Source organism: Equus caballus, chromosome 26 (genome assembly GCF_041296265.1).
Source record: "Equus caballus isolate H_3958 breed thoroughbred chromosome 26, TB-T2T, whole genome shotgun sequence".
Taxonomy (NCBI): Eukaryota; Metazoa; Chordata; class Mammalia; order Perissodactyla; family Equidae; genus Equus; species Equus caballus.
The window spans coordinates 34,790,766-34,805,644 of NC_091709.1; the positions used below are offsets into that span (position 1 = coordinate 34,790,766).

Below are 14,879 nucleotides of genomic sequence, written 5' to 3' on the forward strand. Positions count from 1 at the left end.
TTTTTTTTTAAAGATTGGTACCTGAGTTAACAACTTTTGCCAATCTTCTTTTTTTGTTCTGCTTTTTCTCCCCAAATCTTCCTAGTACATAGTTGTATATTTTGTTGTGTGTCCTTCTAGTTGTGCCATGTGAGACACTGTTTCCATGTGGCCTAGTGAGTGGTGCCATGTCCGTGCCCAGGATCTGAACCAGTGAAACACTGGGCGGCAGAAGCAAAGCACCTGAACTTAACCACGCCATTATGGCTCAGGCCCTTTTACTGTTTTTTTGTTTTTTTTTTTTTTAACTTCATCTACTAGAATGTAAGCACTGCGAGCAGGAAAGATATCTATAATTTTCCTACTGTGTCTTCCATGTCAGGCATGATTTCCTTTCAAATTATTTATCAATTAAGTGACTCAAATCAGTTTCCACAACCTCAATATACACATATCTATTTGCACTTCCAATAAATGCAGATGACATGATAGAATATTATTCATCCAACTTATTCTTTCCTTAAGCTTTTATTCCTCATGTGTTTAACACATGAGTCTGCTTTAATTTCTCAATAACCCTCGAAATAATGTTTTCCCTTCCATTAATCCTTTAAGCTTTCAGGCCACACCTTTCCTCTCTGGGACTTTTGACTTACCCTCTTGAGGATATGTCATTCCTTCTCGTCTTTTGCCTCCTACTGCATTCTAGACACAATGGGACTTCAGAGCAGAATTCTGCAATACTGTATGAGTGTTCCTGGGTGAGTGAGGGTCTCAGCATGTAGAATATGAGGAATAGGCAAAGAAGACATCATTTATGATGCACTTATAAGAAGAAATGCTGGTGCTATATCAAAGAAAAACCCAAGTTCAGGCAAACTATTTTTAGACAAATTTCAAGAGAGGCCACAGCATTTCATAAAAGGAGGAATTGACAAACAAGAACACGGAGATTTCTTAAAAACAAAGAACCATGTTTATTGAGAATAAGCGATTTGGCCCATTGTAGGATGTTAGGATCATCAACACAGTCATAAGAGAGACCCCAGACTAAGGAAGTAATGCTAATATTTGGAAAATAGTCAGATGATACCTCAGGACCTCAGGCCACAATGATGCCATTCTGAAAATGGGTATTGGAGGTCAAAGCCTTTGTCAAGTTGTAATTTCTTGGGTATAGATATCTTGGGGTCCACATCCTTCAATCAGCATTATCCTTAGATACGCCATTTCAGGAGCAAATGAGGCTTGGATAGTGATGTTCTAGCAGCAAGAAGAGTAACATCTTCTATAGCAAAATGGCCTGTAGCCACAGTAGCCAGAGCCGTACCCACAGCCATAGCTGGAGCCATAACCACAGCCATATCCAGTTCCATAACTGCAGCCATAACGGGGGCTATATCCACAGCCATATCCGCAGCCATATCTGGTTCCATAACCACAGCCATAGAGGGGGCTGTATCCACAGCCATAGCCAGTCCCATAACTGCAGCCATAATGGGGGCCAAACCCACAGCCATAGCCATATGTGCAGCCATAGCCACAGGAGTTGCCATAGTAGTTGCAACACATGTTGTCAGGAGAAGAGAATTCAGGCGGGTTGCAAGAGGAGGTTTCTGAAGTGTGTGTCTTCTACTTCTCCTGGCCCTTTATATACTGTCAGTAATTGGCAGAGCATACCATTCATCCCTGACTTAGCCGCAAAATATGTAAACAACTCATATGTGCCAGTCACTGTTGACAATCGTTAACAATGGTTTGCTTAAAATGAGGTCATTATTTTGGAGTCACCACTTTCAATTCAAGAGCATCCTTTACATTTACCCTGCCAAAGATTCTCTCAATAGAATCATGTGCCCAGATGTAAAACTGATACCGATTTTCAGAATCTCCTGTCATCAAATAGCTACCTTACACAACTACGTTTTGAGGGGTTGTAGGAAAATTTTGTCCTTTTTGTCGCTACTCTTTCCTAAAATGTCTACTTTGGCCCATAGGGAAGGAAATACTCCCATCTCCTTTCTTGAATCATTGCAACTTCTTGCCAGACTTGTCCCACTCACATACCTACTGTCAGATACCTACTAGTTCCTTGGGGTAGAAAACAAGGATGAATCTAATTCTCTAGGGCACAGAAGAGCCCCCCAACAACCTAGAAACATCTTGGCCAAAATGTGATGGCACTGAGATCAGAAATCTTGGTTTATGTCTCTGCCTCTATAAATAAGCTCTTCTACCCATAGGTGTCTTAATCCAGACATGCCCTTTCCTCTCATTCTATCCCAAACCTCCAACCTTTCCATCACTAAATGTGCAGTCAGAGAAAGATTTTTTTTGCTTGTTTATTTGTCTGGGGGGATTCCTTTTGTTCATCTTGCTTCTCTAGGTTTTACTTAAAACACCATTTTCAGAGTCCAGTGGACTCCACAAATAAATATTTCTTCCTGAAACAACCATGAAAGCCAAGTTGGAAGGGAGTAGAAACTCAGGAAGATCATTCTTTCTACTGGATAGTCACATTTCAACAACAAAGGAATGGGTGATAATCCACTACTTTATTAAGTACCTTCAACAGGCATTTTCACAAACCTGCTGATTTCATTTTCTGAGAAATTTCATTATTACACATTTTTCCTTCCTTAAGAAATCTTCCTATTTTTTTTATATTGGTCACAGGTCTAATCTGATCAATCTGTGATGTTTCATTCCTAATAGCAAAAGGGAAGAAAATATATCCCCACCCCAACTTTTCTTTTCCTTTGTTTTGTCTCCTTTTCTGTCATCTTTGAAATTCTAAACTATAAATTCTAATTCACAAATTCCCTGGCATAGACACTTTACTTTTTAATACTGCTGCCAACACCCACTTTTAGGCCACAATACTCCTGGATTGTTGAAAAAGTATTCAACTTTTATTCCATTATTTCTAATACTTTTCCATTCAGATCTCTGGATACTGCTCCATAATGGTGGCGGTGTGTCTATTTTGTGCAGCTCTGAATTACCTGCTCTGAGTTCAGTGCCTGGTACATAGTTGACACTTGATCAATATTTGCCAATAAAAAATAGATGGGTTAAATCAAATACTCATTCAGCTGTTGGTGTGCCACTTATAAGCTATAAGATATTTAGATATATTACTGCCATCTTCTCTTTTAACTTAAAGTTAAACTCTCAAGTTTTCTTTGACTAAGAGAGTGACAAGATTCAGACTTGGGGGAAGTGTTAAGTGAAAGTTTGTGAGGACCCTTTTCTAGATAAATAAATTATCTTAGTAAATGATAGGCTCTTTACTGGATACATAAATTATCTTACACAAGCCTACCGATATTCTTCCATTTGGCTGAATGCTTTCCATAATAAAAAAACATAATGAAACAATAAGTTAGATTTTTAAAGAGCTGTGATGATAAGAATTCCCTTCCCCTGTTTGTAAAGCTAACCTCAGAGTTACCCAGAGCACAGTCAGTCCTCAGATCTGACTTAACGAATGTTCAAGCTGTGAAAACTGTCCTGCATTTGAAAGAACTCCTGTTTCTTCATCAGTTGGACAAATTATATCTTGTGAATAGCTTCATTGCAGGCTCACTTTGATGGCAGGGCCATCTCTGTTGGATTTGGCCATTTTGTGGGGTCTCCTATCTCCAAGGACCTCAGAGTCAGAGTTTGTGCAGTGACCCTGTCATGGAAATGAGACAGTGACACATTTGTCATCGCTGGTTACAGCTGAGTCTGAAGGGCTTTTTCTGTGGTAGGATCTAAATGTTAGAGTTCTGGAAGTTCAGAAAAGGAAAGGGCACTAAAGTCAGTACCAAAAAAGTCATAGACCCTCTAACTGAGAACATTGACTGGAATTTTAAATTCCATTCTTATGTCTTCCCCAGCGAAAGAGAGCCCCATTAAGGCACTAGACTTTGCTCTTTTCCACTGGAAAATGTGGCAACATCTGATCGTGCTTGAAACCTAATAAAATTCTCTCCCCCCTTAACACTTGCTACCGTGCTCTCTAGTCTTCTTTGCAACTGGCATCAGCTCATTTGTCACAACCTCAAAATACTTCCCTGAACTCTCTCTAATACTTTAACTCTTACTTTCTTTCTCATTAAACTGTTTCATTCCCTCTGAGGTAATTATCTGTCTGAATTCATCTTAAGTATTCTTTATTTTTTAACTTCATCTACTAGAATGTAAACACTCTGAGAGCAGGTCATATGTCTATAATTTTCCTACTGTGTCTTCAGTGTCGGGGATGGTTTCATGTGAAAAATATTTGTCAATTAACCACTTAAACCAACCTCCACAACCTCAATATATGCAAATCTATTTTTACTTCCTTGAAATGAAGATGATGTGATAGAATATTATTCTTCTAACTTATTCATTCTTTAAGTTTTTATTCCTCGTGTGCTTAACAATGAGTCTGCTTCTAATTTCTCAATAACGCTAGAAATGATCTTTTTCATTCCATTAATCCTTTAAGCTCAGAGGCCACATAGTCTCTCTCCAGAACTGTTGTTCTGACCTATTGAAGATGCGTCATCCCTTCTCTTCTTTCCCCTCCTGCTGCCTTCTAGAAACAATGCAATTTCACAACACCACTCTGCAGTACTGTGTGAGTGTTCCTGGGTAAGGAAAGGTCTGAGCATATGGAATATGAGGATTAGGTGAAGAAGACATCATTTATGATGCAGGGATAAGAAGAAATGCTTGTACTATGCTGAAGAAAAATCCAAATTCAGGCAAGCTATTTTTAGACAAATTTCCAGACAGGCCATATCATTTCAAAAAACGAGTTGACAAACAAGTATACAGAGATTTCTTAGAAACAAAGAACCATTTTTATTGAGAATAAGCGATTTGGCCCATTGTAGGATGTTAGGATCATCAACACAGTCATAACAGAGAACCCGAGTCTAGGGAAGTAATGCTAATATTTGGAGAATAGTCAGATGTCACCTCAGAGCCTCAGGCCACAATGATGCCATTCTAAAAGTGGGTATTGGAGATCAAAAATTCTGTCAAGTTATAATTTCTTGGGTATAGGACTCGTGGGGTCCACATCCTTCAATCAGCGTTATCCTTAGATACGCCATTTCAGGAGCAAATGAGGCTTGGATAGTGATGTTCTAGCAGCAAGAAGAATAACAGCTTCTATAGCAAAGTGGCCTGTAGCCACAGTAGCCAGAGCCGTACCCACAGCCATAGCTGGAGCCATAACCACAGCCATATCCAGTTCCATAACTGCAGCCATAACGGGGGCTATATCCACAGCCATATCCGCAGCCATATCTGGTTCCATAACCACAGCCATAGAGGGGGCTGTATCCACAGCCATAGCCAGTCCCATAACTGCAGCCATAATGGGGGCCAAACCCACAGCCATAGCCATATGTGCAGCCATAGCCACAGGAGTTGCCATAGTAGTTGCAACACATGTTGTCAGGAGAAGAGAATTCGGTTGGGTTGCAAGAGGAGGTTTCTGAAGTGTGTGTGTCTTCTACTTCTCTTGGCCCTTTATATACTGTCAGTAATTGGCAGAGCATACCATTCATCCCTGACTTAGCCACAAAATATGTAAACACCTTTTATTTGCCAGTTGCTGTTGACAATCGTTAACAATGGTTTGCTTAAAATGAGCTCATTATTTTGGAGTCACCACTTTCAATTCAAGAGCCTCATGTATATTTACTCTGCCAAAGATTGTCTCAATAGAATCATGTGCCCAGATGTAAAACTGATACCCATTTTCAAACCCTCCTATTATTAAATAGCTACATTACACAACTATCTTGTGGGGGGCTGTAGGAAATCTTGTTCTTTTGCTCGCTACTCTACCCTAAGATGTCTACTTTGGCCCATAGGGAAGGAAATATTCCCATCTCCTTTCTTGAATCATTGCAACTTCTTGCCAGGCTTCTCTAACTGAGATACCTGCTGTCAGATGCCTACTAGTCTCTTGTGGTAGAAAACAAGGATGATGCTAATTCTACAGGGCACAGAACAGCCTCAACAACCAAGAAACATCTTGGCCAAAATGTGATGGCACTGAGATCAGAAATCTTGGTTTATATCTCTGCCACTATAAATAAGCTCTTCTGTCCATAGGTGTCTAAATCCAAAGATCCCCTTTCCTCTCATTCTGTCCCAAACCTCCAACCTTTCCATCACTAAATGTGCAGTCAGAGAAAGATTTTTTTTGCTTGTTTATTTGTCTGGGGGGATTCCTTTTGTTCATCTTGCTTCTCTAGGTTTTACTTAAAACACCATTTTCAGAGTCCAGTGGACTCCACAAATAAATATTTCTTCCTGAAACAACCATGAAAGCCAAGTTGGAAGGGAGTAGAAACTCAGGAAGATCATTCTTTCTACTGGATAGTCACATTTCAACAACAAAGGAATGGGTGATAATCCACTACTTTATTAAGTACCTTCAACAGGCATTTTCACAAACCTGCTGATTTCATTTTCTGAGAAATTTCATTATTACACATTTTTCCTTCCTTAAGAAATCTTCCTATTTTTTTTATATTGGTCACAGGTCTAATCTGATCAATCTGTGATGTTTCATTCCTAATAGCAAAAGGGAAGAAAATATATCCCCACCCCAACTTTTCTTTTCCTTTGTTTTGTCTCCTTTTCTGTCATCTTTGAAATTCTAAACTATAAATTCTAATTCACAAATTCCCTGGCATAGACACTTTACTTTTTAATACTGCTGCCAACACCCACTTTTAGGCCACAATACTCCTGGATTGTTGAAAAAGTATTCAACTTTTATTCCATTATTTCTAATACTTTTCCATTCAGATCTCTGGATACTGCTCCATAATGGTGGCGGTGTGTCTATTTTGTGCAGCTCTGAATTACCTGCTCTGAGTTCAGTGCCTGGTACATAGTTGACACTTGATCAATATTTGCCAATAAAAAATAGATGGGTTAAATCAAATACTCATTCAGCTGTTGGTGTGCCACTTATAAGCTATAAGATATTTAGATATATTACTGCCATCTTCTCTTTTAACTTAAAGTTAAACTCTCAAGTTTTCTTTGACTAAGAGAGTGACAAGATTCAGACTTGGGGGAAGTGTTAAGTGAAAGTTTGTGAGGACCCTTTTCTAGATAAATAAATTATCTTAGTAAATGATAGGCTCTTTACTGGATACATAAATTATCTTACACAAGCCTACCGATATTCTTCCATTTGGCTGAATGCTTTCCATAATAAAAAAACATAATGAAACAATAAGTTAGATTTTTAAAGAGCTGTGATGATAAGAATTCCCTTCCCCTGTTTGTAAAGCTAACCTCAGAGTTACCCAGAGCACAGTCAGTCCTCAGATCTGACTTAACGAATGTTCAAGCTGTGAAAACTGTCCTGCATTTGAAAGAACTCCTGTTTCTTCATCAGTTGGACAAATTATATCTTGTGAATAGCTTCATTGCAGGCTCACTTTGATGGCAGGGCCATCTCTGTTGGATTTGGCCATTTTGTGGGGTCTCCTATCTCCAAGGACCTCAGAGTCAGAGTTTGTGCAGTGACCCTGTCATGGAAATGAGACAGTGACACATTTGTCATCGCTGGTTACAGCTGAGTCTGAAGGGCTTTTTCTGTGGTAGGATCTAAATGTTAGAGTTCTGGAAGTTCAGAAAAGGAAAGGGCACTAAAGTCAGTACCAAAAAAGTCATAGACCCTCTAACTGAGAACATTGACTGGAATTTTAAATTCCATTCTTATGTCTTCCCCAGCGAAAGAGAGCCCCATTAAGGCACTAGACTTTGCTCTTTTCCACTGGAAAATGTGGCAACATCTGATCGTGCTTGAAACCTAATAAAATTCTCTCCCCCCTTAACACTTGCTACCGTGCTCTCTAGTCTTCTTTGCAACTGGCATCAGCTCATTTGTCACAACCTCAAAATACTTCCCTGAACTCTCTCTAATACTTTAACTCTTACTTTCTTTCTCATTAAACTGTTTCATTCCCTCTGAGGTAATTATCTGTCTGAATTCATCTTAAGTATTCTTTATTTTTTAACTTCATCTACTAGAATGTAAACACTCTGAGAGCAGGTCATATGTCTATAATTTTCCTACTGTGTCTTCAGTGTCGGGGATGGTTTCATGTGAAAAATATTTGTCAATTAACCACTTAAACCAACCTCCACAACCTCAATATATGCAAATCTATTTTTACTTCCTTGAAATGAAGATGATGTGATAGAATATTATTCTTCTAACTTATTCATTCTTTAAGTTTTTATTCCTCGTGTGCTTAACAATGAGTCTGCTTCTAATTTCTCAATAACGCTAGAAATGATCTTTTTCATTCCATTAATCCTTTAAGCTCAGAGGCCACATAGTCTCTCTCCAGAACTGTTGTTCTGACCTATTGAAGATGCGTCATCCCTTCTCTTCTTTCCCCTCCTGCTGCCTTCTAGAAACAATGCAATTTCACAACACCACTCTGCAGTACTGTGTGAGTGTTCCTGGGTAAGGAAAGGTCTGAGCATATGGAATATGAGGATTAGGTGAAGAAGACATCATTTATGATGCAGGGATAAGAAGAAATGCTTGTACTATGCTGAAGAAAAATCCAAATTCAGGCAAGCTATTTTTAGACAAATTTCCAGACAGGCCATATCATTTCAAAAAACGAGTTGACAAACAAGTATACAGAGATTTCTTAGAAACAAAGAACCATTTTTATTGAGAATAAGCGATTTGGCCCATTGTAGGATGTTAGGATCATCAACACAGTCATAACAGAGAACCCGAGTCTAGGGAAGTAATGCTAATATTTGGAGAATAGTCAGATGTCACCTCAGAGCCTCAGGCCACAATGATGCCATTCTAAAAGTGGGTATTGGAGATCAAAAATTCTGTCAAGTTATAATTTCTTGGGTATAGGACTCGTGGGGTCCACATCCTTCAATCAGCGTTATCCTTAGATACGCCATTTCAGGAGCAAATGAGGCTTGGATAGTGATGTTCTAGCAGCAAGAAGAATAACAGCTTCTATAGCAAAGTGGCCTGTAGCCACAGTAGCCAGAGCCGTACCCACAGCCATAGCTGGAGCCATAACCACAGCCATATCCAGTTCCATAACTGCAGCCATAACGGGGGCTATATCCACAGCCATATCCGCAGCCATATCTGGTTCCATAACCACAGCCATAGAGGGGGCTGTATCCACAGCCATAGCCAGTCCCATAACTGCAGCCATAATGGGGGCCAAACCCACAGCCATAGCCATATGTGCAGCCATAGCCACAGGAGTTGCCATAGTAGTTGCAACACATGTTGTCAGGAGAAGAGAATTCGGTTGGGTTGCAAGAGGAGGTTTCTGAAGTGTGTGTGTCTTCTACTTCTCTTGGCCCTTTATATACTGTCAGTAATTGGCAGAGCATACCATTCATCCCTGACTTAGCCACAAAATATGTAAACACCTTTTATTTGCCAGTTGCTGTTGACAATCGTTAACAATGGTTTGCTTAAAATGAGCTCATTATTTTGGAGTCACCACTTTCAATTCAAGAGCCTCATGTATATTTACTCTGCCAAAGATTGTCTCAATAGAATCATGTGCCCAGATGTAAAACTGATACCCATTTTCAAACCCTCCTATTATTAAATAGCTACATTACACAACTATCTTGTGGGGGGCTGTAGGAAATCTTGTTCTTTTGCTCGCTACTCTACCCTAAGATGTCTACTTTGGCCCATAGGGAAGGAAATATTCCCATCTCCTTTCTTGAATCATTGCAACTTCTTGCCAGGCTTCTCTAACTGAGATACCTGCTGTCAGATGCCTACTAGTCTCTTGTGGTAGAAAACAAGGATGATGCTAATTCTACAGGGCACAGAACAGCCTCAACAACCAAGAAACATCTTGGCCAAAATGTGATGGCACTGAGATCAGAAATCTTGGTTTATATCTCTGCCACTATAAATAAGCTCTTCTGTCCATAGGTGTCTAAATCCAAAGATCCCCTTTCCTCTCATTCTGTCCCAAACCTCCAACCTTTCCATCACTAAATGTGCAGTCAGAGAAAGATTTTTTTTGCTTGTTTATTTGTCTGGGGGGATTCCTTTTGTTCATCTTGCTTCTCTAGGTTTTACTTAAAACACCATTTTCAGAGTCCAGTGGACTCCACAAATAAATATTTCTTCCTGAAACAACCATGAAAGCCAAGTTGGAAGGGAGTAGAAACTCAGGAAGATCATTCTTTCTACTGGATAGTCACATTTCAACAACAAAGGAATGGGTGATAATCCACTACTTTATTAAGTACCTTCAACAGGCATTTTCACAAACCTGCTGATTTCATTTTCTGAGAAATTTCATTATTACACATTTTTCCTTCCTTAAGAAATCTTCCTATTTTTTTTATATTGGTCACAGGTCTAATCTGATCAATCTGTGATGTTTCATTCCTAATAGCAAAAGGGAAGAAAATATATCCCCACCCCAACTTTTCTTTTCCTTTGTTTTGTCTCCTTTTCTGTCATCTTTGAAATTCTAAACTATAAATTCTAATTCACAAATTCCCTGGCATAGACACTTTACTTTTTAATACTGCTGCCAACACCCACTTTTAGGCCACAATACTCCTGGATTGTTGAAAAAGTATTCAACTTTTATTCCATTATTTCTAATACTTTTCCATTCAGATCTCTGGATACTGCTCCATAATGGTGGCGGTGTGTCTATTTTGTGCAGCTCTGAATTACCTGCTCTGAGTTCAGTGCCTGGTACATAGTTGACACTTGATCAATATTTGCCAATAAAAAATAGATGGGTTAAATCAAATACTCATTCAGCTGTTGGTGTGCCACTTATAAGCTATAAGATATTTAGATATATTACTGCCATCTTCTCTTTTAACTTAAAGTTAAACTCTCAAGTTTTCTTTGACTAAGAGAGTGACAAGATTCAGACTTGGGGGAAGTGTTAAGTGAAAGTTTGTGAGGACCCTTTTCTAGATAAATAAATTATCTTAGTAAATGATAGGCTCTTTACTGGATACATAAATTATCTTACACAAGCCTACCGATATTCTTCCATTTGGCTGAATGCTTTCCATAATAAAAAAACATAATGAAACAATAAGTTAGATTTTTAAAGAGCTGTGATGATAAGAATTCCCTTCCCCTGTTTGTAAAGCTAACCTCAGAGTTACCCAGAGCACAGTCAGTCCTCAGATCTGACTTAACGAATGTTCAAGCTGTGAAAACTGTCCTGCATTTGAAAGAACTCCTGTTTCTTCATCAGTTGGACAAATTATATCTTGTGAATAGCTTCATTGCAGGCTCACTTTGATGGCAGGGCCATCTCTGTTGGATTTGGCCATTTTGTGGGGTCTCCTATCTCCAAGGACCTCAGAGTCAGAGTTTGTGCAGTGACCCTGTCATGGAAATGAGACAGTGACACATTTGTCATCGCTGGTTACAGCTGAGTCTGAAGGGCTTTTTCTGTGGTAGGATCTAAATGTTAGAGTTCTGGAAGTTCAGAAAAGGAAAGGGCACTAAAGTCAGTACCAAAAAAGTCATAGACCCTCTAACTGAGAACATTGACTGGAATTTTAAATTCCATTCTTATGTCTTCCCCAGCGAAAGAGAGCCCCATTAAGGCACTAGACTTTGCTCTTTTCCACTGGAAAATGTGGCAACATCTGATCGTGCTTGAAACCTAATAAAATTCTCTCCCCCCTTAACACTTGCTACCGTGCTCTCTAGTCTTCTTTGCAACTGGCATCAGCTCATTTGTCACAACCTCAAAATACTTCCCTGAACTCTCTCTAATACTTTAACTCTTACTTTCTTTCTCATTAAACTGTTTCATTCCCTCTGAGGTAATTATCTGTCTGAATTCATCTTAAGTATTCTTTATTTTTTAACTTCATCTACTAGAATGTAAACACTCTGAGAGCAGGTCATATGTCTATAATTTTCCTACTGTGTCTTCAGTGTCGGGGATGGTTTCATGTGAAAAATATTTGTCAATTAACCACTTAAACCAACTCCACAACCTCAGTATATGCAAATCTATTTTTACTTCCTTGAAATGAAGATGATGTGATAGAATATTATTCTTCTAACTTATTCATTCTTTAAGTTTTTATTCCTCGTGTGCTTAACAATGAGTCTGCTTCTAATTTCTCAATAACGCTAGAAATGATCTTTTTCATTCCATTAATCCTTTAAGCTCAGAGGCCACATAGTCTCTCTCCAGAACTGTTGTTCTGACCTATTGAAGATGCGTCATCCCTTCTCTTCTTTCCCCTCCTGCTGCCTTCTAGAAACAATGCAATTTCACAACACCACTCTGCAGTACTGTGTGAGTGTTCCTGGGTAAGGAAAGGTCTGAGCATATGGAATATGAGGATTAGGTGAAGAAGACATCATTTATGATGCAGGGATAAGAAGAAATGCTTGTACTATGCTGAAGAAAAATCCAAATTCAGGCAAGCTATTTTTAGACAAATTTCCAGACAGGCCATATCATTTCAAAAAACGAGTTGACAAACAAGTATACAGAGATTTCTTAGAAACAAAGAACCATTTTTATTGAGAATAAGCGATTTGGCCCATTGTAGGATGTTAGGATCATCAACACAGTCATAACAGAGAACCCGAGTCTAGGGAAGTAATGCTAATATTTGGAGAATAGTCAGATGTCACCTCAGAGCCTCAGGCCACAATGATGCCATTCTAAAAGTGGGTATTGGAGATCAAAAATTCTGTCAAGTTATAATTTCTTGGGTATAGGACTCGTGGGGTCCACATCCTTCAATCAGCGTTATCCTTAGATACGCCATTTCAGGAGCAAATGAGGCTTGGATAGTGATGTTCTAGCAGCAAGAAGAATAACAGCTTCTATAGCAAAGTGGCCTGTAGCCACAGTAGCCAGAGCCGTACCCACAGCCATAGCTGGAGCCATAACCACAGCCATATCCAGTTCCATAACTGCAGCCATAACGGGGGCTATATCCACAGCCATATCCGCAGCCATATCTGGTTCCATAACCACAGCCATAGAGGGGGCTGTATCCACAGCCATAGCCAGTCCCATAACTGCAGCCATAATGGGGGCCAAACCCACAGCCATAGCCATATGTGCAGCCATAGCCACAGGAGTTGCCATAGTAGTTGCAACACATGTTGTCAGGAGAAGAGAATTCGGTTGGGTTGCAAGAGGAGGTTTCTGAAGTGTGTGTGTCTTCTACTTCTCTTGGCCCTTTATATACTGTCAGTAATTGGCAGAGCATACCATTCATCCCTGACTTAGCCACAAAATATGTAAACACCTTTTATTTGCCAGTTGCTGTTGACAATCGTTAACAATGGTTTGCTTAAAATGAGCTCATTATTTTGGAGTCACCACTTTCAATTCAAGAGCCTCATGTATATTTACTCTGCCAAAGATTGTCTCAATAGAATCATGTGCCCAGATGTAAAACTGATACCCATTTTCAAACCCTCCTATTATTAAATAGCTACATTACACAACTATCTTGTGGGGGGCTGTAGGAAATCTTGTTCTTTTGCTCGCTACTCTACCCTAAGATGTCTACTTTGGCCCATAGGGAAGGAAATATTCCCATCTCCTTTCTTGAATCATTGCAACTTCTTGCCAGGCTTCTCTAACTGAGATACCTGCTGTCAGATGCCTACTAGTCTCTTGTGGTAGAAAACAAGGATGATGCTAATTCTACAGGGCACAGAACAGCCTCAACAACCAAGAAACATCTTGGCCAAAATGTGATGGCACTGAGATCAGAAATCTTGGTTTATATCTCTGCCACTATAAATAAGCTCTTCTGTCCATAGGTGTCTAAATCCAAAGATCCCCTTTCCTCTCATTCTGTCCCAAACCTCCAACCTTTCCATCACTAAATGTGCAGTCAGAGAAAGATTTTTTTTGCTTGTTTATTTGTCTGGGGGGATTCCTTTTGTTCATCTTGCTTCTCTAGGTTTTACTTAAAACACCATTTTCAGAGTCCAGTGGACTCCACAAATAAATATTTCTTCCTGAAACAACCATGAAAGCCAAGTTGGAAGGGAGTAGAAACTCAGGAAGATCATTCTTTCTACTGGATAGTCACATTTCAACAACAAAGGAATGGGTGATAATCCACTACTTTATTAAGTACCTTCAACAGGCATTTTCACAAACCTGCTGATTTCATTTTCTGAGAAATTTCATTATTACACATTTTTCCTTCCTTAAGAAATCTTCCTATTTTTTTTATATTGGTCACAGGTCTAATCTGATCAATCTGTGATGTTTCATTCCTAATAGCAAAAGGGAAGAAAATATATCCCCACCCCAACTTTTCTTTTCCTTTGTTTTGTCTCCTTTTCTGTCATCTTTGAAATTCTAAACTATAAATTCTAATTCACAAATTCCCTGGCATAGACACTTTACTTTTTAATACTGCTGCCAACACCCACTTTTAGGCCACAATACTCCTGGATTGTTGAAAAAGTATTCAACTTTTATTCCATTATTTCTAATACTTTTCCATTCAGATCTCTGGATACTGCTCCATAATGGTGGCGGTGTGTCTATTTTGTGCAGCTCTGAATTACCTGCTCTGAGTTCAGTGCCTGGTACATAGTTGACACTTGATCAATATTTGCCAATAAAAAATAGATGGGTTAAATCAAATACTCATTCAGCTGTTGGTGTGCCACTTATAAGCTATAAGATATTTAGATATATTACTGCCATCTTCTCTTTTAACTTAAAGTTAAACTCTCAAGTTTTCTTTGACTAAGAGAGTGACAAGATTCAGACTTGGGGGAAGTGTTAAGTGAAAGTTTGTGAGGACCCTTTTCTAGATAAATAAATTATCTTAGTAAATGATAGGCTCTTTACTGGATACATAAATTATCTTAC

The 14,879-nt window shown here is 39.0% G+C and overlaps 4 protein-coding genes across 4 annotated transcripts; all 4 read right to left on the reverse strand.

Moving 5' to 3' along the window:
* Positions 1 to 932: 932 nt before the first annotated feature.
* Positions 933 to 1,603, reverse strand: LOC111770819 (keratin-associated protein 21-1-like). Its single transcript, XM_070252697.1, has one exon. It carries the CDS (start codon positions 1,549 to 1,551, stop codon positions 1,243 to 1,245), a length of 309 nt encoding a protein of 102 aa, XP_070108798.1. The 5' UTR covers positions 1,552 to 1,603; the 3' UTR covers positions 933 to 1,242.
* A 3,191-nt stretch (positions 1,604 to 4,794) lies between these two features.
* On the reverse strand, positions 4,795 to 5,468 carry LOC111770774 (keratin-associated protein 21-1-like). Its single transcript, XM_023629976.2, has one exon. The coding sequence runs from the start codon at positions 5,412 to 5,414 to the stop codon at positions 5,106 to 5,108; it is 309 nt and encodes a 102-aa protein (XP_023485744.1). The 5' UTR covers positions 5,415 to 5,468; the 3' UTR covers positions 4,795 to 5,105.
* A 3,188-nt stretch (positions 5,469 to 8,656) lies between these two features.
* Positions 8,657 to 9,330, reverse strand: LOC111770775 (keratin-associated protein 21-1-like). The gene has a single exon (XM_023629978.2). It carries the CDS (start codon positions 9,274 to 9,276, stop codon positions 8,968 to 8,970), a length of 309 nt encoding a protein of 102 aa, XP_023485746.1. The 5' UTR covers positions 9,277 to 9,330; the 3' UTR covers positions 8,657 to 8,967.
* A 3,187-nt stretch (positions 9,331 to 12,517) lies between these two features.
* On the reverse strand, positions 12,518 to 13,191 carry LOC138920882 (keratin-associated protein 21-1-like). The gene has a single exon (XM_070252159.1). It carries the CDS (start codon positions 13,135 to 13,137, stop codon positions 12,829 to 12,831), a length of 309 nt encoding a protein of 102 aa, XP_070108260.1. The 5' UTR covers positions 13,138 to 13,191; the 3' UTR covers positions 12,518 to 12,828.
* Positions 13,192 to 14,879: the final 1,688 nt, after the last annotated feature.

Coding starts and splice junctions, on each gene's coding strand:
- LOC111770819 (XM_070252697.1), bottom strand. CDS start 1,551: ATGTGTTGCAACTACTATGGCAACTCCTGTGGCTATGGCTGCACATAT.
- LOC111770774 (XM_023629976.2), bottom strand. CDS start 5,414: ATGTGTTGCAACTACTATGGCAACTCCTGTGGCTATGGCTGCACATAT.
- LOC111770775 (XM_023629978.2), bottom strand. CDS start 9,276: ATGTGTTGCAACTACTATGGCAACTCCTGTGGCTATGGCTGCACATAT.
- LOC138920882 (XM_070252159.1), bottom strand. CDS start 13,137: ATGTGTTGCAACTACTATGGCAACTCCTGTGGCTATGGCTGCACATAT.